At 41.4% G+C, this 27,619-nt stretch overlaps 1 protein-coding gene and 1 long non-coding RNA gene across 6 annotated transcripts; one reads left to right on the top strand and one right to left on the bottom strand.

The window, feature by feature from the left end:
- On the bottom strand, positions 1-25,422 carry LOC111255542 (uncharacterized). 4 transcript variants are annotated; one of them, XM_086985069.1, is made up of 4 exons: positions 22,926-25,418; positions 8,663-8,733; positions 1,893-3,306; positions 1-1,511 (listed from the first exon to the last, which is right to left on the bottom strand). In XM_086985069.1, the coding sequence occupies exons 3-4, from the start codon at positions 3,304-3,306 to the stop codon at positions 700-702; spliced, it is 2,226 nt and encodes a 741-aa protein (XP_086841195.1). In that variant the 5' UTR covers positions 8,663-8,733; positions 22,926-25,418; the 3' UTR covers positions 1-699. The 4 variants fall into 4 exon arrangements, with proteins under 4 accessions (XP_086841195.1, XP_022673352.2, XP_022673351.1 ...); XM_022817617.2 differs by lacking the exon at positions 8,663-8,733 and having other exon boundaries at positions 22,926-25,422; XM_022817616.2 differs by lacking the exon at positions 22,926-25,418 and having other exon boundaries at positions 8,663-9,062.
- On the top strand, positions 17,013-19,134 carry LOC111255543 (uncharacterized). 2 transcript variants are annotated; one of them, XR_002675542.2, is made up of 3 exons: positions 17,013-17,304; positions 17,608-17,666; positions 18,774-19,134. It is a non-coding gene; the product is annotated as an uncharacterized LOC111255543 (long non-coding RNA). The 2 variants fall into 2 exon arrangements; XR_015324881.1 differs by having other exon boundaries at positions 18,762-19,134.
- Positions 25,423-27,619: the final 2,197 nt, after the last annotated feature.

Raw genomic sequence — 27,619 nt, 5'->3', positions numbered from 1 at the left:
TGTATACGTACAAAAATACCTTGTTTTCAATATGTTACACGTAAGCGTATTACAATATATGTACACACCAGCATTTATGCTCTTTGTTGTGGTTCACACCTTTTTTTTTCGTAGCGTGAATAATGTACCTTTGAGTTCCCCACTACCCTTCTGTTATATATATATATATATATATATATATATATATATATATATATATATATATCTAAATTAAGTTCAAAGTGCGCGTATGGTCAGCGTATGCCTTTCTGTGCCTTCTTGTTTGCGAGTGTTTTGAGCGTTTTTTGGTGTATACATTGTAGGGAGCGTTCTACTAATGCTAACTCACTATGGGGCAGTTAGTTAATCTTTCATAATTAGTGGTTTTCTCTCATTTATTCTATCCCCCATTTTCGTTACCTATAACGTATACACATGCGACAGCAAAAAACTGATTTCATACGTGAAGGACACCAGGCCGCACTTCTGCCAAACCTGTCTTTCAGTTTTCTGGCTCTAGAGAACATGTTTCTAGCCGTACTCTTACAGATTTGGACGAATTGTCTGACATGCCCTTGTGGCATTTGTATTTTTCATCCTTCTGTACATGCATTACAATAAAAAAAGATACCGTGTCTAGTGATCGTTTATCCTAGCAAGAAAACACCTGCTAAGGTTTGTTCGAATGATCATTGTTTTCTTTTTTTTAGTCTTAAGAGCTTATTCAAAATAATAACAAAATGGTGGGCCTTGCTCGCCGTGTGCAGCTGCTGGTTGGCTATGGCTGTTTCGCAGCAGTGGTGGTAAAAATTCCCGATCCACTGCGGTGCCGGGACCAAATCGGCCAGTTGAGAGACCCGCTGTCTGCGATGTTTGCGGAAGCCGTGGAGCAGTGGTTGATTTAACGGTGAGTCCCGATGGTTGTTGTCGGGGTACGCTTGAGTAACCTGTAGCCGCAGCAGCTACAGCCAAGGAATTGTACGAGGGCTCCGGCGAACTCCGGCACAGATCAAGAAGGTCCGGACTGGCTAAGCCCTGTTGAGGAAGAAAGCGTAGGGGTTGAGGATGTAGAGCGCCTGGTCTCCTCTGTCCTGCTCCAACCCCGATTCCAAACCCAATACTGCTACCACCGCCGTCCGATAGTTGGCAAATATAGACGCCGTTGTTGGTTATCTCCGCTTGATTAGCGGCGGCAGCTGCGGCAGCCGAGGCCGTTTGCAGATTCTGGTCGGTGGACGGGAGCCGGGTCTGAGCGAAAAGACACTCGACCTTTTCAGTTTCCGCAGTCTGTAGCCACTCGGAGCCGCCCAACTGTTTGCTAGGCGAAGAACTCTTTGGGCTCAGTCGACTTCGGCAGGATAGCGAGAAGGCGCCTACCTTGCTACGATTTCGGAGGTAACACGTGGTGGTAGAAAGCAGTGCAACTGCCAGCAGGATGCCGACGGTGGCCCGAAGTATACTTACACGAACCGCGTATGGCCAGTATGAACACTCCAACGATTCCTCCGATTCTACCGCGTCTAGATAGTTACCTGTGTAAGGAAATATTGAGAATATACATGATATTTTGCTTCAGTGTTCCAACATGTGTGCCTTACTGGACCCTAAACAGGACCGCTGACAATCCGATGTGATGATATGGGCAGAAGGACAGAAATGAAATAACTTAGTTTTGACATTTGATCGCTGCTGGTTAGCTTCTAGGCGACGGAGGTATTGGTCAGTTACTTGAAAGTGTTCTGGCATTCAGAAGGCTGTGCTGCCAAAGCACCACGTAAATAGTATGTAAAAACTAAGTTTATTCTTTTAGCCAGCCGCCTTTTAGTCTCAGAACTTGACACTGTTCCATTTTAGATTTAGCCATTCTTTTTTCTAACAGCATACTATCTAATCTGTAATAGATAGGAACGCACCTGCAAGATGTGGCGGAGCATTACATTTAATCTTTGTCGTTTCGTTAGCGAAAAGTGATCCGGGTAGTATTTCGACCGAAGGGGCATTTTTTATAGTGAGGCTAGGACCTGTTCCAGCCAGTCCCTGAGGTTGAATCAGAGACAGGTGCTGCTGCCGTCTGCGTTTGGTCAAGAGCCATCGAAGAGAACAGTTGCAGACAAACGGATTGTCCCTAATGTCAAGCTCAGTCAGATCTTCCCACGCCACTGGAAATAGATCGACCGGCAGTGAGGTTAGGCCATTGGCGCGCAGGTTGACTCTGCGCAACCGAGATAGTGGACGAAATGTTGCCGGGTTCAGCTGAGTGAGGACAACATTGTACGATAGGCTGAGCTGTTCCAGCTGTTGGTTGTCAATGAGAGCGTTTGGCTCAAGCTCTCGCATTTCCGTTGCCCCACTGAGACTGAGCGTACGCAGGTGGCGCAAGTGCTGAAAAGCGCGGTCCCGAAGGCGGCTGATAGGATTCTGGCCAACGTCAATCTCTTCGAGTAGAGGGATGTCCGAGAAGCTGGCCGAAGGAGTGTCTCCAAGCTGGTTATCTTGCAGATGAAGGACCCGCAAGCCACCTAAAGCCCGAAAGGCACCCGCTTGTATGGCCTGTAATTTGCAACCATCGAGACGCAACTCTTCCAACGCTCGTAAAGGCAGAAAGGCTTCTGGGCCTAGCTCACTTATATCGTTTAGTCCTAGATCCAATAGAGCCAAGTCAGCTATATGTCGAAACGTATCGGTTGGAATTGAACTCAATTTATTGTTCCGTATGCTGAGAATACGCAATTTTTTGGCGCCTCGAAACACGTTTGTATCAGAAAAATTCTTGATGAGATTTGAAGATAGATCGAGCCTTTGTAGCTGGGACAATCCGACAAACATGCCATGCGGAATACATTCAATATAATTAGAAGAAAGGTCAAGTTGATTTAGCTGAATGAGACCTTCAAGAGTCGAATTACTTAGCTCACTTATCGTGTTTTCACTAAGGTCGAGCAGTTCGAGAGCGCGTAACGACGCGAATACGCGTCGTCCTAGATCGACCAGTTGATTGTCGGACAAATCCAGATTCCGTAGCTCCCCATAGTGTAAGAACGACGATCCGCTAAGTTGGCGTAAGCGATTGCCGCGTAATGAGAGACTGCGTAATTTTGGATGTAGTGTGTACGGCACCATCTCCAGTGTTGCATTTGAACACTCCACTATAACTTGTTCATCGTTTCGGCACGAGCAACCTTGCGGGCACATGCGCGCTCCATAAACGGGGCTTGTTGCCACCAACGAAATTAATAGGAGGGCAATAGTTACGGCCAGATCCGAACAGCAAACCCAGGTACGAGTCCGCATTGTGAAGTGCGCCGTAGCAGTCGAAGCCGCACTCATCTGCAAGTACAAGATAACGCTGATTAAAATTGTTTAGCTAAAGCATGATAACTTAAGCTTATAGACTTCAATAATACTAACAAAGAAATTCAATGAATTAAGTTAAGTATATAAAAGCATATGACATATGATACAGACGAGCAGCATAGATCGATAAAATATGGTGATTTAAGGTAATGGGGAGAACTTCTATCGTAGCTAAGAGTATATCTTAAATATTTGCCCACTCGACATTTAAGCCGAACGAACATTCCCAACGTTCTTGCTAAATGTAAAAGGACGACGAGTGCGCAAACATCGGACCGAATTTGCGACTAACAGGGTGCTGGCTTATTCCCTTGCAATTTTGACTGTGTATCAGAATGATTTATAGGAAGGTAACGCCGGCGATATAGGCACCTGTGTACACAGTCCTGTAACCAACCATTATTGATTAGTGGCAATGCATACGGAATCATGTCCAACGCACACAACGAGACTGCCTCATTCCAGCAACGACTGCTTCTTAATAGCACACAGAAACAATACAGATATTTCATATACAGCCTCCTAATGAAATTGATTACGTCAGCAAAGCACGCTGTTAATGAGCTACGGACCCCTTCCACGCCCCATTTGGTCAGATATAACCATATATCCCGATCTCTACTTTAGTCCGCAACCCACCTGTTATTATTGAACTTTTAAATAAACCATTATAGAAACTTCTAGGCTAATCAATTTAGCTTTACTGACACAGTAAAAAAAAATGCGAATCGTTACGCCTACTGCGTTTCTGATAAACCAAATTACAGCCTCATACCGGCCTGTAATTAGTACCTGTTTGTGAAAGAGGAATGAGGAAGGATCTTCAATGTCTGGTCTTCTAGATAACGGACTGCAGATAGTATCACGCCTCCTTGGTAAGGCACCTCTCAAATGCAATCAAGTGTTAAACGTGCTCGGGAATACTTTTACCGTATATATTGTACTTTTCACTGCCTAAAACTGTTTGGGTGTGATAGGTCACACGTTCCAGATTTGTCAAATAGTGTACTTTCTAGTAGTTCTCTAATCAACAAGGCTTATTCATGAGCTGTTTATTAGGAACGACATATTGCTTAAACAGAGTCTAACCTCCAAAACTAGCATAAGCTTACTGTAAGCGTGGCACGAAATATTCTAGTATTAAAAAACAAGTTTTGTGTCTTTTTTACGTCTAAATATATATATGTCTAAAAATAACTTTCTATATGTTTATTCTACCTAGGATTAGGAAAGTGTTGGCTAGCTTGCAAGTGATATTTCGCTAATGGTGGATGAGACGATAATTGCTAAGCTGTGCGAAATTTATATATCGTTTTATTACTATTATTATTCTACGCTTGTTCGAAACATCTCAGGACAGCTACCTTTTCTCTAAGGACATCATTGCCTGTGGTGCGATGGAAACCATTTTAAGATCGCACGGGTAGGGAGTGGAAGAAATTTTTGATGGTATAAAAAAGTAGCACGAGAGATAATCTGCCAGACCTAAGTCTAGATATGCTAGTTTTTCAATGTAAAATCAAAATAGCTTAACATGTTAAATGGCAATGAGGTGCTCACATGATTCTAGTAAATATCAACGTTTTCAAAGTGTGATTTTCGATATTAGACCACATCTAGCCATGGGTTCAGAAGGGGGAGGCTAGCTATTTGACCTTGAGCACAAATCCTTTTTCTCACATTCGTCACGGAGCCTATGCTCTGAGAAATCTGGAACATCGAAATAATAGAGACGGTTGACTGGCGTACTTTCGTCAATGGCCGAAAAGCGCTGGAGGGTACAATTTTCCGGGAGCGAAAACAAGAGGGCTGCCTGTTTTTAATAGATCGACACGTTGAATGCCCATTTCGTGTATCGCTCGTGCGTTTCGCTGTAGCTGCTGTTGCTGATTATATAATATTGGTTATCGAAATCATCAGCAGAGCTATTGACGTCGCTAGCTGTCGATCATCGCCGTACCACATCGCGCGTTTGGCAAACATATTGTACATCGCAGCGGCAATCGTCGGAAGCCGTTCAAGTCGGCAACAGCAGTGGTGCGGTGGGTAGCATCTGCTAAAAACGCCATGGAACAATTGTGCGATATCGACCGAATGCGAGGTAAAAATGAATACGTAGAAGGTTCCCCCGTACGAGATTACTCATGTATGTAGTACGTCGTAGGAGAACGAATCTGCCCTGACGAAGGCTGTAAAAGTGTGCGTGCTTGAATGTTTTGAGTACGCTACCGGATCTCATAGAGGTCATAAGGTTATCTTATTATTAACATCACACTAGAGAAGATAGCAGCTTTGAGGTTTTGATGGGTCAGCACATACGTTTGGGTTATGTTAAAGCTTCGTTATGGAAAATTCGATGGCACTATTATTACTGTCGTTGCAAATTTTCCATAAGTAAGCCATAAGCCGTATCGTTTTCGAGTACTGATATTAAGCTGATGTCCAGACGTTTACGCCGAATACCAAGAAAATTCCTATGCATCCAATCTGTGACGTCTGCATACATTGTCTTCATTCCTTTATCGACCAACAGCTATTTCTTCTACCACACAGCACTGCGATTGAAAACATTCTATAGTAATTCCTTTAGTTCTATTTTAGATTCTAGGTTCTAGTTGAGATTTCATTCGATTCAGTATCGTTGTTGTTAAACTGAAGAAGACTAATTATTATCGGCAAGCTTCGCTCTGGAGTGCCACTATAAATATATAGCATGCACCTTTATCGAGAAAATAAAAGTAATATCTCCTGTATCCCACGCATACCTCCATGTGGATGCGTGCAGTTTCTACCTTTCACACATCCGTTAGTGTTTGGGTAACGTTCAAACACTGGGAGCCCTATATCGTTAAACATAAAAATAATCGTCATATTATCCTCGACAGTATGGGGTATGCATCATTGGAAAGTAGCACTATTTTCTACTGCGGGGCTTTGCTTTTTTTGTTCATCTAGCTTCGTTTTGAGCTCTACGCTCAACGGTTTTTGCAAGGACCGCCCCGCCACAACCACCGGCTTCGCTAGAGCCGGTCATGTTACCATGGCCGTTGTCGTCGCTGTTCCCCAACGTCCTACTCTATTTCACTCCGGTACATTCGTTCGTTCGTAATACCTTCGAATCTACGCCACCGTCATTCTTCCCTCTATCATTCTTATCGAACTTCTCATCTTCGCCCTCTTCTTCTAGCATTCGTCGTTATCGCGGCAACGGCGGCAGGCTTTTGTTGGTTGTTTGCGTGCAACATTCCGCTTTTCCGTCAATATAATCACAATCATCATCGGTTGCTGCTCGGTTCCACTTTGCTGTGTAACGCTACTGCCGCTGCGTCTTTTGCTATTCCCACTGAGGTCGCTGCTAGCTCATTGCACATGTAGTTCGTTCCACGTTTCATTGCGTTTTGGCTTGCCTCTCTTCCAGTCGACTATCGACGCCGGCTCTCTCTTTATTTCCAAAAGCCAACGGTAATGGACGCTGCGCGAAAATCGCAATGTCGTTGCTGGACTGCTGCTGCTTGGCCTGTATACAGTGCGTGGAATTCTTCGCTCCCTCTTACTTAACGTGAAGAAGTACCAACAGTTGAGCTTTACCGACGACATTAGCTTATGAACATCTGCCTGTTGTCGGTGGTCGTATACCTTATCCAGTCTCCGGCCTATGCACGCTTCATCCGAACTCCTTTGCCTGTACTAGAACACCCCGTGTTAGTCGGGAGTCAGGCGCAACGCGGGCGGTCGTCTGTCCTCAAAACGTCGATTTTTATATGCGAACAGCGCGCGTCTTCTGCCACACCGGCAACATTTTTAGAGGGTTTGTGAGACGGTGGAGCTGAGAGCAAAAGAAAGAGGGAGAAATGGGATTGCTGTCGCTATTGCTAGTGAATGGAAACAGAAGAAAAACGAAAGAAAAATATGAGTTAGTCAGCTAGCTTAGTCTGCCCGTCTGTCTGCTAGCGTACAAACGCAGCTCTTCTATGCTGGTCGGTTCATAAATAGGCGCATGGGTGGTCGGTACAAAAGAACGTCTCGCCTCAGCTTAACTCAACGCCGTTCAGAGCACGACAGAGAGAGCGGCTGAGTATTCAATTATTTAGCGGCTATACACACAGGAATGCCTGAAAAGTTTTTAATTAGGACGAAAGGTTCTTCTCTATTTTCTCCCCGACTAGGCTCTTTCCTTTGGCGTATTCCGACTGAACAATACGAAACGCGGCAAAGAGTTTTCCCAGTGGTCAGTGATAGCACGAACGGAAGCGGTACAGTGCATAATAACAGAAAAGTAGCAGAAACTAGAAAAGACACTTTTCGTATTTTTTTTTTTACAAAAATAACGTTTTTTCAAGGCTCCGACAAAGGTAATTACTGTTTTTCATGTAATTCATCCCAAACTTGTGCTCACTTTAGGGAACTCGCTTGGTCTACGACAAAGCAATGAAACAAGCTCTTCTAAAATCAATTACAATTTTTGTACCTAAGACGAGCAGAAATTTACGTGCAGGACCGACTAAAAGTTTGGCTAATCATTTTGGTAATTTCTATTGTCTGTAAGCTCAATTTGCGAAGAAAAAATTTATTTTTCTCTAAAAACAAATAGAGCAAGCTTCCTCGGAGAGTCTCTAAAGTCATCGAGGTCTTGATGCGTTTTGTTATCACACTTAAAGCAGATAAGTTTTTTTATATGAATGTATGGTAAAGCAACCTCGGGCATGTGTAATATATAATAATAATAATAGCTTATTAAAAGAGCTTTTATTCCGGGAATCTAAAGAAAGAAATGTTCTAGTCTTACTTTGCTAAATATAGTATTGGGCTGGATCGAATATAATTAATTATTAACCTGTTTGTCACTGAATGATGGGGGTACATGGGGTCTTGCCTATTTGACTACTGACTTTTTCTGGATACAAAACACATTGGTGGTAGTCGTAATAAAGGATAAAATCTAGAAAACAGGTTGTTCTCAAAAAATCTCGTGCAAGGTTTCTTACGACTTGTTATGTATCGATGGTCTCACGAGAGGTGAACTTGTAGGTTGTGCAATGGACGTACGCTGAAGCCTTTATACAACGAGTGAAAAGCATCTGTGACGTTCTATAGCACGTTGCTATTACGTATTGCACGTCCCAGCAACCATACAGATTCATATTGATTGATGGGTTTTTCGAAAATGGCGCGAAGCTCGATAGCAGAAATCAACCCGAAAATTGCTGTTGTTTTCGTCGAACAGATTCCCTTCTCAAAATAATAATTAGATAAACATTTGTTTGATAAATTACTAGATAAAAGGAAAAAGTTTGTCGCCCAAGCGCAGTTATCAATGATGATCACTTACCTCATAACGCGTATAGGCGGCAGCTGTGGAAATTGTTTTCGTTATCCGTTCGAATGTTATTCGCACAAGTTCTGTAAAGTCATATTGCCCTTTGTCTTAATATCCAATATAACGTTATGTTATCATACAAAACAGATGCCCTAGTACACTTTGCGATGCAAAAAGTCGGATTCTAACATTTGCATTAACTAAATTGTACGCACAAAGCTCCTCATTTTTATCGTCCTGCGTAATAGTACGCTGTAGCGAAGGAATGTACTTTCGAGGAGATTTCCAAGTTACCACAACGGCAAACGCTTTGTTTATAGGGGTCGCCAATTTCACGCAGTTTCTAGACGGTCCGTTACTTCCATTCAACGTGTTACCACTCCTCAGATTCCTTCTAGTCTGCTGCGTAAAACCAACCACCAGCTGAGGTCGTCCTGAACCATTTGCTCTTCCCTATATTCCCTCTCTCAATTACCCTTGCCCTAGGAGCATTTGCCCAGCGACACATCCCCTAACACCGATGCAGCCCATTGCCCTTTCCGTCCAATATCCTTAATCCTGCTTCACTCAGGAGTGTATAAGCTTCTTTAGCGCATGCTTTTAAGGTATAGCGGTAAGGGTACAGACGGCACAGGAGAAACGATTGTTTGGTAAAGAAGATATTAAAATTTGACATTATTTTGCAAGCATGTAACTGTTTGTTTTGTTGCAAACTTATCCTGAACAGAAACGATAAACCTACGCTGGACGTTTTTGCCTGGGCAAACATAATCTATGTGTCTGAAGTTGCCTTTAACATGCTATTTTTTTGCGAATTCTAGCAATTAGAGATTTATATTGTTTATAGGGGTATATATATTCTGTATATTAGCATATAGAAATGCGCTTTTTATGTGGAACGTACTAAGAACTGGTCGTTACGATAAAAACGGTTCCAAACGAATTGACGTTAAGACTTATATTAATGATTCTCATAAACAAAAAAATGTGTGATCATTTGTTACAGCCTTGAAAAGCGAAGATTCCGCTTGCACAGGCAGACATCTTTCCAAATAAACTATTAGAACACAAACCATATAGTGTCGGGCAAAAATCCTGCTTCAAAAATGAGTCAAACGTGAACTTCCCTAAACTACACGTAAGTGACCGTTACCCATTGACTTTAAGAACATAGCCCCTACTAAAAGCCCAGGGAGCTAGGCTTATAGAGCCGACGTAAATATGGGTGCGGTCGTGATTGGAGCAGGATGGGAAGGTGATTGCAAATCGCTGTGACAAAAGCGCAGTTGTCTTGAATCCTGTGAGTTCCCAACGAGGACACATAGGTCTTGATAAACATAAAGAGAATTCCTCATCTATATGCATATTGCGCTATCAGCTACTTCAGCTGTCTGCTACAAATCTGCATAAATAAGTCCCGAACCTCGGGAGGAAGAAATGCGAAGTAGGCAGGCCTAGACTGGCTAGCATCAGACAATATGTTCACTAGTTAGTTGTGGCTACGGCACGATCTGCACGATGAGACAATCCATTGGGCTCACCGCCCTGTTGATTCGAGTGAGGAATGGCGCGATGTTATTGTGATATAAAAAGCCTGTCGTAGTGAGAGAACTGCTGATCAATAGGATATCTAAACGCCGTATCAAATTAACATCATTATACAGCACAGCTTGTATATTTTTGGGATCAAAATAAAAGAAATGACATTCACAATAGCTTTCGTTAGTTAAAATAACCTAAGGTACGTATGCAGAATATGGAAGTTAGAGCACAAAAGTTACCAAAAAGCCTGCTGTGACAAATGCCTTTGGTCGAATGCAAGGGGAGCCCTAGGGATACGATTCTTGTATACGTCAGAAGGAAAGACTTGGCTGTCGGTCACAAAAAACAACTACGTGCAGTACACCCATAAATTGACTATATAATTATTTCGCAGTGGTAAAATGGCGCATCGTTAAGGGTGTGCTCGCGCACGTTTGCCATACCTAAAACCTGAAATCAATATCTATCTAAATATTAATGGCTGTCTACAAACGTGAAAGCAGAGTACGAGTCATGCCAGAGTACTTCTGCCTGATTCTCATACTGATGAGCCGATTTAGCAAGTTGATATTAACCCACGTAGAAATAACTGGGTGTTAAACATCAATGCAAGTAGGGCTGTTAGAAACATGTTATGAGTAAGCGCTTTCCTGCCAAAAAAAGGTCCATGACGCTTGTTGATATAAAAAAAAATCTCGTTTTATCTTAATTCCGTTTGAATCGGGCAAGAGAAACAGAAATTGGTAGGCATAACAAGGTACGCCGTTGAACATTTGTCGATAAAGCTGCTACGCATCACAATCCGCGTGTGTCTTAAGAGAATTATGTGTATTTGCGGCAACTTTGTTATTTTTGCAGTTGCAGGTCAGCCCAATTTACTTCCTACAAAGTAACGAAAAAGGTAAGCTATTTGTTAAGCTTTTTTATGCGTTTTCACAAAGCAAAGGTCTCTTTGCTTGAAGTTGAATGATAATTCATTCAACTTTTACATAATGTATACGCTAATTACAATTCGAAAAGACTTAAATTCAAACGTGTGTGAACAATACCCGATAAGAGAGACGTAAAATGTTGGAAACTATTAATTTCCCCTTTCGTTTTTTTGTAATAACTTCACATAATTGTATAAACTGCACAGATACATATATCTACCGAACTGCAAAGAGAGATCTGGACATCTCGACACGTGTGCGATATGAAAATGCTTCGGTGAACAGATATTATCGCGGTTCATATCCGAAAGAACTTTAACTTGGTAAGTGTCTAGGGGTTTCCACCGGACTAGCTTCGTGCTCTCCACGAGCCTTTGATATTAAAATCTCCTCTGCTCAATTCTTTCATCCGTCCATTCTGGCTTTACGCAGATAAAACTCTTAAAGAATTATATATATATAAGTCTGACGGTGATGATATGGTACCTAAGTAATTTCCATATCCCTCAATGCGTTTAAGCAGCTTTGGAGTTGTCCGCACGAGTTCTATCTTTCGCACATACCTTCTTACAGTCACGGGTAGCTTAAAGCCGCGGTTGAGTAGAATTTAAATATTGAGTATGCAGGGCACATTCCGGTCGACGAACACTCGCCTGTACATATGTGCATATTGTACAAAAAAAAAAACCTATGAAACTGCAGTGTACCATTTCTTATTACAAATATATATTTTGATGGCAAACAAATGGCCGTAGTTAAAAGGAACAACAATTCTTTTGAGCCATTATAAAAAAGGAACGTAGCTTTGCAATAGCAATATTTGGTATCAACCAGCCCAGCTAGCATTAGCTATAACGGTACTCCATATAACTATAGCTATAAAAAATAAAGCAGCTAATTAAAATCCAAAATCTAAGTCTATCATCATATATTTTGCAAGTTCTTCTTTATTTAATCACACTTGGCGTGTAGTGTATGTCGTCGTAATACAATTACAATACACAGTACTCCGTTGTTATACGAAGCTTATGGAAGAAGGCTCGTCTAAGATCATAAGAAGCAAGTCTCGGTAACAGCAGTACGCATGTAGATAATTTAGGTTGTGCCATTGCTCGTGTCGAATTGTCTTCGCAGCGTAAAAGAAGCTTCGTAAAATATAGTTTTACTACTAAAATAATAGCGTTCTTGTTGTTCGTCTCCTCCGAGGGCGGCATTGTGTCACCAGGTTGTTGATCCAAATGGTGCCCAGAGAAGGGGGCGGACTTAGTGATCTTTGCATGACAAAAGCTCCCGCTGAAAATGGGCGCGTACTCATGCATGACATAACAAGGCCTAAGTGTGTGAATAGCCCTTAGAAACCATGTTTGCGTACATGGCGAAAAAAGATATCGCAGTTTTTTTTTTTTATTACACCAAATCTAAATAATTTCATACATTACAGTAACGTATATTCGCGTCGCTCTAAATAATCACGATATGTTATATTAACACTAGAAAATCACCTCAGTCACATGATATTTTACTTTCCATAGTGAAATTTCTTTTCTCTCATCTTCCAACTTGGTTTTCGATGTTTACGCTAACAACCGTCTCAAAATTAAATACTACGTTCTTATAATAGGCCTAAAAAGTAGAAGTCCAGTTGAATTTAGGTAAAGCTTGACGAAAGTAGACAGTCACTAGCTTTTTACGTGTCCAATGCAACGAAACTCATTTTGTCAATAGACGTTGTTGATCCACCGGAATATGTCGACGACAGTTAGCTTTACCTCACAGACATCTACGAATGCGGTGAAAATAAAGAACAGGCCATTTGCCTTAATTTGGGGGATTTCCGTAGGTTCAGAGAGAGCACGGATATCACAGGAAGAAGCGACATTGTTTCAAATTGCTGTCTCGCTCGATTTAGATTGTTCCGTTCGACATCATCTTGGACTTACGCCAAAACTGAACATGTCTCGTCGCTGTTTCGTTATATCCTACTTTTTCGATGATAACCTCTCTCCAGAAGCACTTCATCGGAGAATAGCATTTTCGGTTACTTCTTCAATATTAATCAGCCGTTTCTATCGGTTTGGCTTATTATGTTAATGATGAGAATATTTTCTTCGAAGGTAGGGGTCTTTAAATACTTGTGTCTCAATGAGCAAACACCGCGAAATACAGGTTTTATCTTCATCTATTTCTGCCTGATGGCATTACTTTAATTTCAGTTGTATAACTGTTTACTGCTGTTAGCAAGAAATATCAAGTACATGCTATATGCATCTATCCTATGAAGTTAGGAATCTCTGTTGCTGCCATTAGTGTTGAGTTGTTTGATTAGCTTTCAATAGTGACAGCTCTTAAAAATAGAATTGTCTTTGAAGTGGTTAGGTGGGACTTTTACCCAGTACAAAAAGGCTAACAAGGACTCTATCGGCAGCTAGAGGTCCATCAGGCGACTTTCCTGTAGAGGGAGTTTGCGCTGCGACGAATTGTCAACGCATGAAGCCGACCGGCATATGGTAAGTGGGAGTATTGCAAAAAAGAGCTTTGCAACTATGATTATAAGGGTTGTCGTTGTGGTGCCTATTGACTATTTACTGTTGGCAGCATAACAACGTTTTCTGTCAGACTTGCTGATCATGAAGCTTGTTGATCATGACATTTTGCGAAAGGCCAGTTTACTGCCGTCGTTCCTATGCTACAGGGACTGTAGATCTTATTGATTGAAACATGCACCCTATTAAAGAAAGATTATATATATATATATATATACGATGATCACCAGTTCGAGCTTGGAAAACGCGATGGCAACAAAATGTCCTGCCCCCCACCTGGAAACCGTCTATGCAAGTCATCAAAACACGTCCTAGAAGGCGCCTCGATAGAACGGCTAAAACGATCGGAACTACAAGCCAGCAGTGTCATAAAAAATGCTGTATTTCAGTTCGCAAGCTTCTTATCTATTTGCTGATCTCAGACCAGGTGAGATTATGCTTTATAAGAATGCTCTCAAGGCAGATTACTAAAAAGATAAAAAAAAATGACAACAAATGCTGCCATATCTAGGATGCACAAGTCTTCCTCAGGGGTCAAAAAGGGTTGCTTTAAATAAATCCCTAGGACCAAAACTAATATCAATAGTACAATAGAAACGTATTAAGTTCCGCGAAATATAATGTACCTGTCCCTCTAAATAAACAAATGGCGTAAAATGTATTGCAAGTAAAAAAGTACCCCCTTCATGAAGTTGTCTATGTATGCATAACTTAACCAGTGTAACACAGCTGGCGTCAATATATAGCTTTACCCATCACTGCCGCAATCCGCGGAGCGTTGAAATCTGATTAGGAAAATTGCTCTAGCGCGTGTTTTATATTTAATTGTAGCTCAGGACCCGCAAGTGCCTTAACACTATAGTAATCATTTGAAAAATAAAGTTCATAAAGCTACATAAGGTCGCCAGGAACCTTGGAAGCGCCTAAGTGTTTCCCAGACAGAGTCTTCCGTGAGGAAAGGTTAATTAGGCGACTTTTTTAGGAATCCGAACCTTAGTCAGGCCATTACAACATAAATACAAGTTAGATAAGCCGTTTTTGTTTGTGGCTTGCGTTTGTGGATGAAACGCTAGAATTTTTCCGCGAAGCATATTTACACGCTACATATTGGATCCTGCACTAGGACTCGACCACAAACAGGCAGGTATATCTCAGCAGAACGGTTTTCGCATAGGTCGAGCAATGTAGCAATGTGCGTACGCAATCCATGAAATCAATGATGAGGCAGCCTCTAAAATAGGCTACAGCTGCTTTGGTGAAGCCTGCTGCCTGTATTCGATGTTCATCGTGTCATTCGAGCATTTGGTTCCGTCAACTATTACCACTTTGCGTTCGATCAGAGTGTTTTTCTCCCATCAATTTTATGAATTGTACAATTTGAACGGATGGTTCTTCATATGCCACAGCAGGCCTTGAATTGTCATCAACACGTTATAACTAGCAACACCTGCTTGATACACTGAAAAAAGCGTAATATTGCAGGAGGAAACACTCTACCGAAGTTTGTAGAGGTCACAGTCTGGATGAGCTTTTCATTTTGAGAATCAGTATCGTTAGCGCTTAAATTCTATATAATAACCTTGCCATATGCGTTAAAATAACCATAAATAATAATTAAAATATAATTAAAACATAATTAAAATAATAATAATAATAATAAATACCATATGCGTTGCATAAGTACCATAGAAAAATTTTACAACCAAATTTACCTAAATAAAAAGCGAACGACCAACCCAACGCTTCTATTTCACTTCCAATCGACGACATCCTACACGTGGGTTTTTGTGTCACTCATTTTCTAACTAAGCAGAGACCATAGTTTTTGTCCGTACGAAGGTGCCCCACAACTACATTTGATACTTCTGTGTAACTCTAATCTGAAGATTTGATTAATCTTATCCCGTTGTTGTAAATCAGCTAGAGCTGTATGTAATTCATAGAAAAAAAACAATCCGTTATTCATCTGCTACAAGGAAGCAGATAGCTATCGCAAGTTGATGCCTGTAGTCAGGCCCTCTGATGTCATACAACCGCTTCCCGCCTCAGGTACGTCAGATATAAGGTGCTGAATAACTAGCGATGTGGTAAGGACAAAATGTTGATGACTGCTGCCACCATTTCTCCTAGTCTCGTGTCCATAGCCAAATGCACCTTGGTAGTTTGCTAGCTGGGCTGGTTTATGGAGGCTGGTTTGTGCAGACGAGCCCCAGTGTCAACGATTCATTGGATGCCTAGAAGAAAATACCGTTCGCTGCGAAATCGCTTCCACACAGCCCAGCTGTCTCCAATGGGAGTCATTCCGAGCGTTACAACGAATCTTTCCCGAGACCCGTTGGGCCGCATAAGGCCGGAATTGTTGACCTTGTTATTCGATGGCCTTCGCAAATGTGCTTGCACTACCGAAGGATGTAATTTCTTTAACGCCCGTAAAAGCTGGAAGTGGCTTGCAGGAGCCTTCACCGAAAATTATGTCGACTGCCAAAAATGATAATAACCATGCTATTAAGCATGCTCCTGCTAATGGGAGTACACAATATGCATATACTGCTTAGGACATATTTGCCGAATACCCACTCGCACAGTCACTGGAATGTAAATATCTATTCCAACCATAATTGTAAATTATTACCATTTATGTTAGTAAAAGTAGCACGAATAGCCCGATCTGCAAGCTTGAAAATATTCCAGTGTGGACTTGTTTACACTCATAAATATTGGACCTTTTCAACGAAATCTCATTTTACTAAGAAGACGGATTTTTTGTTGTTGTTGACGCATCTCGCACTCGAACGCTGGCCAGCAGTCGGCAGGCCAGCATGGTCGATTGGTGGCACCTGAATTTTTGCTCAGCGTTGAGGTCAAGGATAACGTCTAGAGCGTTTACATTTACAACGTTTATACACAGCGCCAACTGAATATATATAATGATTAGCTGATAGATGCCAGCAAGAAAGCACAAACATAATTTTTTTTACATCTTCGACAGCTCATCGAATTAAGAGCTGGACATCTGGAAATTGCTTTAAGTGACGTCGTATTAACGTCAGCATGACTGCAGAATTCTCTACTCTAGTAGTGTAAACGTCGCCCTTATTTGACGACCACATCTGTAAGGCCAAAAGTACGAAAGAAACCACCATCCGTTACTCATTTGCCTCTTGGAGGTCGAGCGGAAGTTGAACGGACGCATCGTTAGGAGTGGCAAATCAGAGCATTCGGTCGGAGTGAAGTCGGTAGAACGTCAAAGCTTCAATTCGCATAAAACGATGGTAAGAGAAAAGAGGGGTCTAATTCGGTAGAGCTCTTGCAAGCTGACGCTGCCGCCATTGCTGCAACCGTTGCTACTGTTTGTGCTGCTAGCTGAGTTCATTAGCGCACCAAGAAAACGAACCGATTCAGCTTGATTACATTTAATGGGGCCAACCCGCAGATGAGAGCGAAGAAGCGGCTAGAATAAAAAATAGGTGTCTGCCACACGAAGAAGCACTTGCAGTATGGTATGGTCTCGCGCTCCTCTATTTCAGCAGCAAAAAGGGGCATCCAGATACGGCGGCCGCGGTGTTACCAGTAGCTGCAGAGGCTGACAGGGAACAAATACGAGTGTTGCTCTTCGACGCTGGGTGCAAAAAATACGGTAATATTTTTTGATCTGATTTTTCTATCTAACTTTACCGATTATTTATTTTATGTGCACCTGTTCCCGGAGTCCCCTAGTTCTAAATATAGCGTCAAGAAGCGGCCTTCATCAGGAGCTGACCGGAATAAGCTTTGCTAGACTTATCTAGCGTTTCCATATCAGACCTATGAAACAACCGACAGCCATAAAAGCAGCTATTAGTTGTAATAATAATAATGCCTTATTTTTCCTTAATTATTTATTTGTTAATATCTGATAATCGTCTCCTCCTTGCTTTTTATGCACATACTGCTGCATTAGCGCATAGGACTACGGCGTGATCTGTGGAGCTAATGCGCGTCTCTGAATGCGTTATTATGGTAAGCATAACTAACAAGCACGCTACCCGCACTGATTTAAATTTCAGCGTTGATAAATTATCACTATGGCATATTTTTGCCACGCTGTTTCATAAGTTCATTGAAGTAAAATCCAAATAGGTTTAGCAAGAACCTTAAGGGTGCCCAACAGCTTAAATACCAAATATTAACGATTCTTTTTTGGAAAGGAGCTACCAGGGGGCCAAATGTTAAAGAATTCTTTATGTAACACTCATATATTCAGTGAACGACATCGTAAAATGTGGATTTTAAGTGCTTTATTAAAGGCGTATATGTTTATTAATAATTGATCGAGGTTCAAGCTTTACATTTTTGAAAATATACGATTTAGTGTAGGATGAACGTTCACGTAATTTATAGGAATCTAGTTTTTTTTTACCATTAGGCGACTGACGAGATTCCATCGAGGGTGTTTAATTCTACGTCGGTTTCACGGAGGTCTAAGGGTGTGGCATTTTTCATTGATACGTTCAATATGCTTTTCAAACAGCCAAGCGGTCGGTTATAATATAATAATTCAATGTTGTTTCAAAACCGAAATGTTTTCACTTGATACAGAAAATAAACTATCTACTGTTTGCAGTTATAGGTAAATTTGTCACGGAAAGATATTAAAAAGGCTCAGCCTTCTTCTAGCAGTTATGAATCTAGTTGGCTCCATAATACATTGCGCATACGAAGGAAAATACGAAACAACGGCTTTGTTTGTTTGTTTGAAGTGTTTCTTATAAAACCAGGAGGCAAGAGTTCTTTTTCGCTATGGGTTGGGGAAAAATATTTGTCGATAGTCATATCGTTGATGACGGTTAATTGGGCTAATATGACCCCACCCACTACTGCTATTCGTCAGTACTCTGACATTTCCCTCAGTAGCAACCGGTTAATGTTGAATGGGAAACTACTTTTAGATATCGCAATTGAGATTATATTTTTACTAATTTTTTTACTTTTATGTGCTCAGTGTACTTCTGCTATACGTATATACATACCCCAACATATATATATATATATACCCAAGCAAGGGAACATGTTTTCATAGAGCGAAGAGTACAAAGATGAAAATGCATATCTGAGCTCCGGTTTCAGGGTGCCTGAACAAGTCAGGTGACGCCTTTCAAAGCAGATCCTTTTTCACAATGGACGCACGTCACTCGTCGGAGAAGTTAAATCTTTTATCGATTGGCTATTCCCTACCTATTCATATGTGTCAAAAAGGACAGATGATGGCTTCAAACTGCAAGTAAACCCGTATGCGTTGTCTTCGAAGATTATTGGAACCATGCTGTTGATGGATTGAGTGTCAAAATTCAAAGGAAGACCTGTTTATGTATGAAACTTCAAAACCGATAACATGTAAACTAACCTGGAATCACACAACTTAGCATTTTAGTTAAGAAGTATAGGTTCTAAAAATTGTTATTTCTAGTTCTCGGGTTCCCATTTTGGTTAGAAGTTTGTTCCTTATACTTTTTGCAAATCTAACCTGTTTAATCGGCAGCATGCTATACATATAGCCGAGATAGTACGTGTAGTTCGTTCTTGAAATAGTGGGGAGTACGCTATGACTTTATTGGTTCTTAATAAATAATAATCTAAATGACTTTTATCCGTTTAGACTCCTACCTGCCGCTAGCCCCACGACCCTCTGCCAAAAGTTTGTGACCTCTTTTCATTTGATGGCAGTCTACTCAGATGAACTACCCTCGTTCTTTATGCAATCAGTGATATTCAATAAGATTAAATTCTTTACAGAGGTCAATTTCCGCTAGTCACCGTAGGTACATGTAAATAGCAATCGCTAAATATAGGCACTGCGTATAACCTACAATACGACCTGTAACGAGCGTGAGACCGTGGCAAACGAAAACTCTGCGGTCCTCGGCCCGCAGGCGATGGCATTGTAGAATTATACAAATACCACATAGCTGTTTAGTAGTTTACATATAAACTGCCGGATCGGATACGGTGCTGGCGGTAGGACTTATTCATGAGAACGCCTTATAGGACCACTGCCTACTTTGCTGTCCTAGGTAGGTTGATATTAGTCTAGCAGGCATCAGCTGGTGCCCCAATAAGTATTAATGTACTCAGCAAAGTTCGTCGTAGCTATATGCTGAGTTTACCCAACCAGCCGTATTACTGATGCACTTAGACGAGGCAATCAAGCGGATTGCGCTCCTGTCAATATGAGCGACACCGTGAGCCTATAAACTTACGGTACCCTAGCGCCGGTTTCCAACAACAATACATGACATTTTAGCTTCATGTCATGTACGCCATACTCGCGCAAAGCTAGATGCACAGTTTAGAAAGCGGAGATTCGCCATTAGGTTTATCTATAGCAATGCCGGGCAGTGGTTCTGGACGTCGTACATGAAGTACTCAGTGTACAATTAGGGAAAAGTAAACAATACCGTTGAACTCAAGGTAAAAATCAAAAGGTAAACAACTACTCATATATAAATATCTGCTCAAATAACGACTGTTCGAATTGGAGCAGTCACTATAAATCGAAGCATATTAATGACTATTGTAAGTCGTGATGTTCATTCAAAATTCCGCAGCATCTCCTATCTTTACTAGGCCTCATTTCACGGGCCTTCAGTTTGTTCAGTTCTACCCATATTCTGACGCGTGTCGTTTTCTGGTGTGAGACTATTTTTAGAATCTAGTGGTGCCTAAAAGAAATCAGCTTATATATATTTTAATAAAATTTCTATATATAAATGTTCAATGTTGCAGCAAATCAATCAGACGGCAAGCGTACTTGCGAGCAAAAACAAACCCACCTAAGCACGGATGTCACCGAGCGTTACTCATTTAGCTTCGTTATTCTTGCTTTTGTCATAGAGACTGACTAGATGATAGAAGGTGAATTATATCTTATGAAACGAACAATGTTTAGGTGAACTTTGTCAATAAGTCAGTCACAGAGAAAAAAAAACTCAGCACCATTCAGAGAGTCCTGTAGTTTCAGAAACTAAGGATTGCCGATTCCATCTGTCTGAATAGACGATATATGGATCCGAGTTATGCCACCCATGTGAAAGGAGTCTACTATTTTTTTTTGTGCTCGAGTTCACCGAGCGCGCACATGGCTGTGTATTAGACTAGTCGACCCATTATAGAAAATACACCGAACATATAGCGACACCTAAGGTCAACGCTGAAAAGAAAAAGAAACCAACTAGTCACCAGTAATCTATGGAAATCACCAGTAATTACCAGTCGAGTCTAAACAGTGGCCAACTACCTATTCGGCTGGCCTTAGCCGAGCAGCAATTAGGCTTTTACGTCAATGATACGTCAAGTATGTCCGGGACTGGACTGAGAGGCTGTTGGAGTCAAGAAATCCGTGCTGGAACAGACAATATACTACCGTACAGGATAATTTGAATCACATACATCCACATGTGTACCCGCCAACACGTAAGCACATTAACAGCGATTGTGTGCTGCCAAGGCGCACAGAACTATAACTAAGGTTCGGCGCGCTAGGTTCATTACTGTGTACGCGGTCTCTACTGCTAGCAACATCTCTTTATGGTCTTCTTTTATAGACCTGCCTGTATTTACTTAGCCACTCGCACTTCTGTCCTAAATAATACTTTTTATGTAGACTAGTCTACTAAAACCGTTAATCATTCCCGAAAATCGTGATTAATCGTCAGTGCAACTACTAACGCCATGAATATTACGTAATGAACATATTCGAAAGAGGATCATCAGCATCCATTTTTCGGATGCAAGTTCAAACTAAGTATAAGTTAATTTTAATCTACCGCAACGCTTAGTTCAGTTATAAGCCCACTTTTGCTCTTCAGTGTACTACTATATGCGAGCCTTACTCTGTTGCGACCCACTCTTAGAATGAATGTGCGAGCATATCAGCAGTTGCGAATGCTTTCTAACCCCTATGAAAAATACATTGTCAAAAGAAGGATGTATTAAAGCGTTTGCAATGCAGCACTTCGTTAATCTTGTGGCAAACGTTGGCTGGCTGCCCCCCGTTCCAGGAAGGTAGATCAGTTGCGGAGCTCAACGCAACATACGGTTAGTTCTTCATTCGGTCACGCAACATCATTAGGTGTCAGCCTCATTAAGCGCAAACGGTCTCCTAAACAAACACATCTTATCATTGTACAGGTAATAACATATAGGAACGTGCCAGGTTAAACGAGCGATTTCTCGCTGGCTTGTTCGTTGAATCTGAAACTTAATACTATTTTCCGCCCATAAAAGTCGTCCAATGTAGATAAGCATACTCCCATTTTGTCGTGTGGTGATGAATTAACCCAGCAGCGCATGCAACATATCGTTCGCCGTACGTGGGCCAGGGTCGGGTTGCGTTTGCTGCTGATCTTTGTTCGTGTCCTGTCCCTGATATTGAGATCAAGAGAAACTCGAGATACTACTATACGGCCAGTCATTTCTACCGCTGTCTTGGACGTCTTCGAGATGCCACTAGGGGCGCGTCCCATCACAACCGGGATCCATAGGTTGGCTATCGATGAGGCAACTTGAGCTCTGTACACGTGTGCAATTAATCATTTTTGCCTTTTGTTTTGCAATACAGATATTGATGACTACATTGTTCACCCATATGTCCAATGTAGATAAACTTTCAACTATGGACTGACATATTTGGAACTTTCAAACCCATTAGCGATCACAGAAACGTCATCATAAAAACAAGAGGTAATTGTGTATGGTAGTAACTACTGAAACGTACTAAAATGATCTCATTACCTGAGAGAGTCAGTCTGAGCTAAGATTTTTTTGGTAGTACGGTATTATCGGCCCATTGTGATTTGATGCAACCGAACCCAGCAACGGCTTTGAATAAACGAATATTCTGCTATTTATTCCATTTGGTTTCAAAGCAAGCCACCAACTGTACGATATGTTCCTTGAGATAACGGACCTGTCCTAAGGGCTTTCGTCGGCGAACTTCCAGAGAGAATATTGACTCATTTACTTAGTCCGAGTTGGTACCACCGCCTGGTACATGAACGACACAGAGTAACTTTTGCCCACTCACGAAAAGATCATGCCGTAATCGAAGTTTAGAAAACTTCTTTAGGAACTATAATGTATAGCAAGCGACGTACACCAAGATCGTAGCAGAATTCTCTCTAGGGTGACCTATGAAACGAGACTGCGTGTTTTCAAAATGACTGTAAACGATTTAGGAAAAAAATAACGATTCGTTTGTTGAAACGTTAAATTAATGCTTACCGAGACTGGATGGTGGCGGCGTGGTTTTTCATTGCCTTCGCGGACCGTATTCACAGCACAGGCAGTCCTTTTTAGAAGTTTGTTGGCACCCATTGTTAATTGTATGGTTCGACCTACATGGCGTTTACAAAAGTCCCGTTGAACTCTTCGATTTTCAAAGATACACTCGTTTTGTGTTGAACTTTATTTGAGTATCATGTCGCATGACAACATAAAAATTCCATTTTACTTGAAGCGGCTTATTGTCTAATCCAGGTTTCACTACATTCGAGGAACACTACACGCCTATAAATTGTCATAATAACAGAATACAAGTGAAAGAAAACGGATAGTAGCCCTACAGCGTGCTGCCTCGTCTGACGGTGGTGAAAGATGTTGTTGCAGCTGACGCCATAATTCACTAGTCCTCAACGAACACAGGAAAACAGAGGTATATCCTAAGGACTAGAGGTAACACCCGCCGTAAGAATGACCACACGTCGTTTGCCGCAATAATGTTCGCTCATTTTGCTCATTCACTCTCTTTTTGTGTCGGCCACTGCCTCTTCGCCCCTGCTTCTTCAACCATGTGTCTCTCCATACAGATGCCACATATCACATCGACAAACCTCTTCCACTAGCTCTGCAACTGCCGCCATTGCCCAGGCGCCGCCATGTGGTTGCCTTTGGACGATGCGTGTCGATGATGGCAGGTGTATTGTCGTTTTGCCCCTGAAGGCCTCCGCGAGCTTACGCGTATTCGAGGAATTGCTGTATTTGTGTGCGCGCCTGGATGTTGGATGTGTATTACTATTTGGGGTGCTACTGTACCGTCGACGTCGCTGCTCCTGCTGTTGTCCCTCTTGACAGCGCCGTTCCTTAGACGTTGTTTATTTCCAGACGACGCCACGGTCGTTGCTGGCCGTTTGCAACACAACGTCGCGCGATGAGCCCTCTCCCAGAGCCGAAAAGATTCCCGCGTCACACCCAGCATTCTCGCCCGCCTTACTCTCTGCTATCGGAACACATGACAATCTCCTCTTTGTTGGCATCGGTTCTGTCTGTCGTCGTTTTCGGCGACTCCACCGGAGCGAATGACATATCGCTCTAACGCTCTTGGTAGACATAAGCTGAACTTTTATACACCCCACATTGAAGAAAGAAAAGAGCGACATCCACATACAGACACCTACGTATGGACACATCTGAACACGCACGGATAGACACCAGCAAGCTACAAATGAGCGCCGCCGGCCACCAAGCATTCGTGCAAAGCACCACTACATCAGGAGCTGGCCCTTCACAGCGAAGGCGACAACAACCAACTATACCTCCCGCCATCATTATCCGCACAGAAACTCTTGGCAGGGAGTCGGACGACCACATAACCTGTGACACATAACCGTCGCAGGATAATACATGAGTACCTATGGGCTCTTAGGCCAATATTATGCAGGAATAGCAATAGGAAAGAGGATAAGTGGCCAGACGGAGGTCTGCCCGTGGATTTCGGCTGTTCGTTACAAAGGAGAGGAGCCACTTGCCGAGAGCCGTCCGATTGCCCTCCGATGCCAACGTTCATTCCATATGAGTTCCCAAAACACAACGAGGAAGGGGTCAAGGGATTGTGGACGGAGTCAATCACGCAGACATGCACGTAAACAAACGAAAGGAAAGGAAGTTCGAAAAGAAAGCCCACCCACTTAAGAAGTCCAACTATGGGTGTGAACAGCGGAAGTGGTGCTGTAAACGTTCACAAATTCGGGCATGCTACGATCAAACTGACAAAGTTCTGGCCAGCTACACGTAAAATGGAGGCGAAGGTTGGAATTCTAGTGTACTCATGCACCAAAGGTTGATGTAACCTGGATAAAGTTATTTTTATTGTATGTATTTTTATGTAATTCGGTACCAGTATCTAAGGAGACGGTGGTCTTATTGCGATACAACGAGCTAATTTGGTTGACAGGTTCCAAGTTATCACCAGCTCATGCAATGTTCTATTATTTGAGTAACCAAAATGTGCGATTTTATTAAAACTCTTTCCTAGTGCCTGAACTGAGTACATCTGGAGATGCTTGAAGGCACCGAGCAAAGTGCATTTGACCTTTTTAATGTGACCAGATCGTGACTCAAACGGATTCTTTGCTGGAATATCATAAAGCATTGCAGAAATAAATGCACCCTTGGACAAGAGTGGAAAGTCTGCTGAAGCATCATTTTCCACATGATTATATTATTATAAATGTAAATGAGTTGTAAATATACAGGGCCATCGGATGCGACACCATTCACGACAAGCGATTAACGTTTCAAAAACAAGGGATTAAGATGACTGATGATTAGTTGAAACAGCATTATTATAGTAACAAAACCATTATTGCATAGGGTGGCATAGCGACAAATATGGAAAGCTGAGAACGTGGGGTTCCCGCTTCTAATCCGATCAGGCGCATCCATGTTCTCTCATACTTTTTTATCTGCCAATAAAGTTCACTAATTATACTTATTATTAACAATGTAAGCGCATATAATTCGATGACAATCGTTAATTATAATGAAATTTAAAGCAGTCTTCTCAGGTATCTTTGATCCATAAATGCCGTTACATACTATGACTGCTTTTTTTTGATAAATTTCTGCCGTGCTTTACATGCTATTGATCCTGCATTCCTGATTACACTGCAACATTCTGTTTAATGTAGAATGCAAAAAATACCAAGTAGCATATACTACACTCGTTGATTAAGGAAACCTTCAGCAATATCTACTACAGTCAATACATACATATATATATACACGAAAGCTGTTTAGAAAAGTGATGAAGAAATTAGCAACGTCTCGATGATATAAAGCTAAAATTAAAAAAAATGCAATGTAATTTTCCTATTTTGGGTCAAATTCTACTTTTTCAGATGATTACTTTTCAAAGAGTTCGGTTTCCAACGGCACCAGCGTAAGCAATTTAAGCATTACTATTTCGTAAAATTAGAGGTTTGAAGGTAAAAAGATGGCAAATACATTGTTTTTTTTTTTTTTTTTTAACTAGTCATACAGACGCTTTTAAGTACCTTGAACAAATGCGGTTCCCAACATTTTAGGTGTTCGACAGCTTCACAGTATCTTCATGAATCCTCTAATACATACATCTGGTTTCCATTAAGAGTAATGAAACAACACTAGGGGACAGTAGAGACACGAATTATGACTCATTTTTGCCTCAAGTTCACGTTGACCTTGGAATGTACCTATCAGGCAAGTGGCACCTCGATTTTCAAGAAGCTGACGTACATCATCGGTAGAAAAATCGTTTGGAACTTCAAACGGTATTGATTCTGCGAATTTCAAACGCAAAAGTACCATGTTGCGTACCAAATGATCATGCGCAAAGCTTCGTGTAGCTGATCCTGTCAGTCCTGGTGCAACTGTTCTGAACAGCTGCTGATATCTGTGTCAACATATGATTACCATTTCGAACGGAACAGGTAAGTGTCAACTAGTTTTAATCATTGCTCGTGTGTGACCTAGCTAAGCAGTCTTTAGCTGACTGGTTTCTACCATAGCCCTCATAGACCTGAGATGAGCACCTGTTTGCACTTCAGCTACAAGAAACGAACGTATGTGTTAGCCGAAATACGGTGCCATGTTTAAAAAATGTCGCATTTTGGCACCATGGCGGCGGCGAATATAAAAATAAGTGCCCAATATAATTCTAATCACTCCAACTGTACCCTACAACACATAATATCGCCCTATAATTTTAGGCTTTTGTCGCAATGCTTTCAAATAATATATACCCTTTGTGTTTCTGGCAAAAGGTATAGTTAAGTTCATCTATGTCAGACCCATGGTGCTAAATGCCAGTAAAACTGGTTTCATTAAAGCTGGTGTCACTAACCGTCAATTAACAGGCTACATATGTTACGCAATTAATACACGCCGTCTTTTCTAAATCTGAATCTAAATTTTCAATGAATATCAATAATTCGTTTACCCAAACGGCTTCTTTTTCTTCCTGAGACTGATTATTCTTTTCAACTTGCCGATTCCTCGGACAATTAACACAATTTAAAATGTTTTCAATCGAATTTGGATTTATCAAATTCGTTTGTATCTCGGATCAAAGACTGGTATGTTCTTCGTTTAATCGGGAGGGAAAGATCAGCTTTCCTAAAGTAATTTATCAAAATCAATCGAAAATTTGCAAGGAGACAATCTTTGAAGTTGATAGTATTTGAGGAACGCGAATGTGCGGACTTTTTACATGAATATCTCCTCGAATCTAGTTTTTTGGATCACTAATAGGCATACAGCCTCCGGTGCAATTCTCAAGAGAAACATTAACGAAATAAATTTTTTGTCTTAAGGTCTTAATTCTTGTCTTAGGAAAATACTGAAAATGCTTCGTCTCGGCCAGACATTATGCAAAAAGTACGTATATGAAAGCTTATCTCTTCCCTGTGTATATCAATAAACCTCAAAGAAGAAGAGTCAACAATGGAAATTTAGCTTTCCTAATTATCGTATATTTCGCGCGTCGTAGTTGATTTGTTATATAGCGGTAGCCTTCACCGAGGGCAATAATCAAATTTTACATTATATGCGAAGACAAATACATTTATATTTTGATATTTTTTTAATATTATTTTGTATTTTTTTAAGAAGTTAATTTTTATAAGTTTTTCTGTGCGCAGCCAGAGAGACTACTCAACGAA

Source organism: Varroa destructor, unplaced genomic scaffold, assembly GCF_002443255.2.
Source record: "Varroa destructor unplaced genomic scaffold, Vdes_3.0 BEIS01000001.1, whole genome shotgun sequence".
In the NCBI taxonomy this organism is placed as follows: Eukaryota; Metazoa; Arthropoda; class Arachnida; order Mesostigmata; family Varroidae; genus Varroa; species Varroa destructor.
Note: the sequence above shows the minus strand (reverse complement) of the source record. Positions and strands in the feature narration are given on the sequence as shown.

What these genes read in the sequence shown, in the direction of transcription:
- LOC111255542 (XM_022817617.2), bottom strand. Translation starts at nt 23,018, where the DNA reads ATGGGTGCCAACAAACTTCTAAAAAGGACTGCCTGTGCTGTGAATACG. An exon ending in GCCGCCACCATCCAGTCTCG is followed by an intron (nt 3,307 to 22,925) that starts GTAAGCATTAAT and finishes TTGTACTTGCAG; the next exon opens with ATGAGTGCGGCTTCGACTGC. An exon ending in TGCTCCGCCACATCTTGCAG is followed by an intron (nt 1,512 to 1,892) that starts GTGCGTTCCTAT and finishes TTCCTTACACAG; the next exon opens with GTAACTATCTAGACGCGGTA.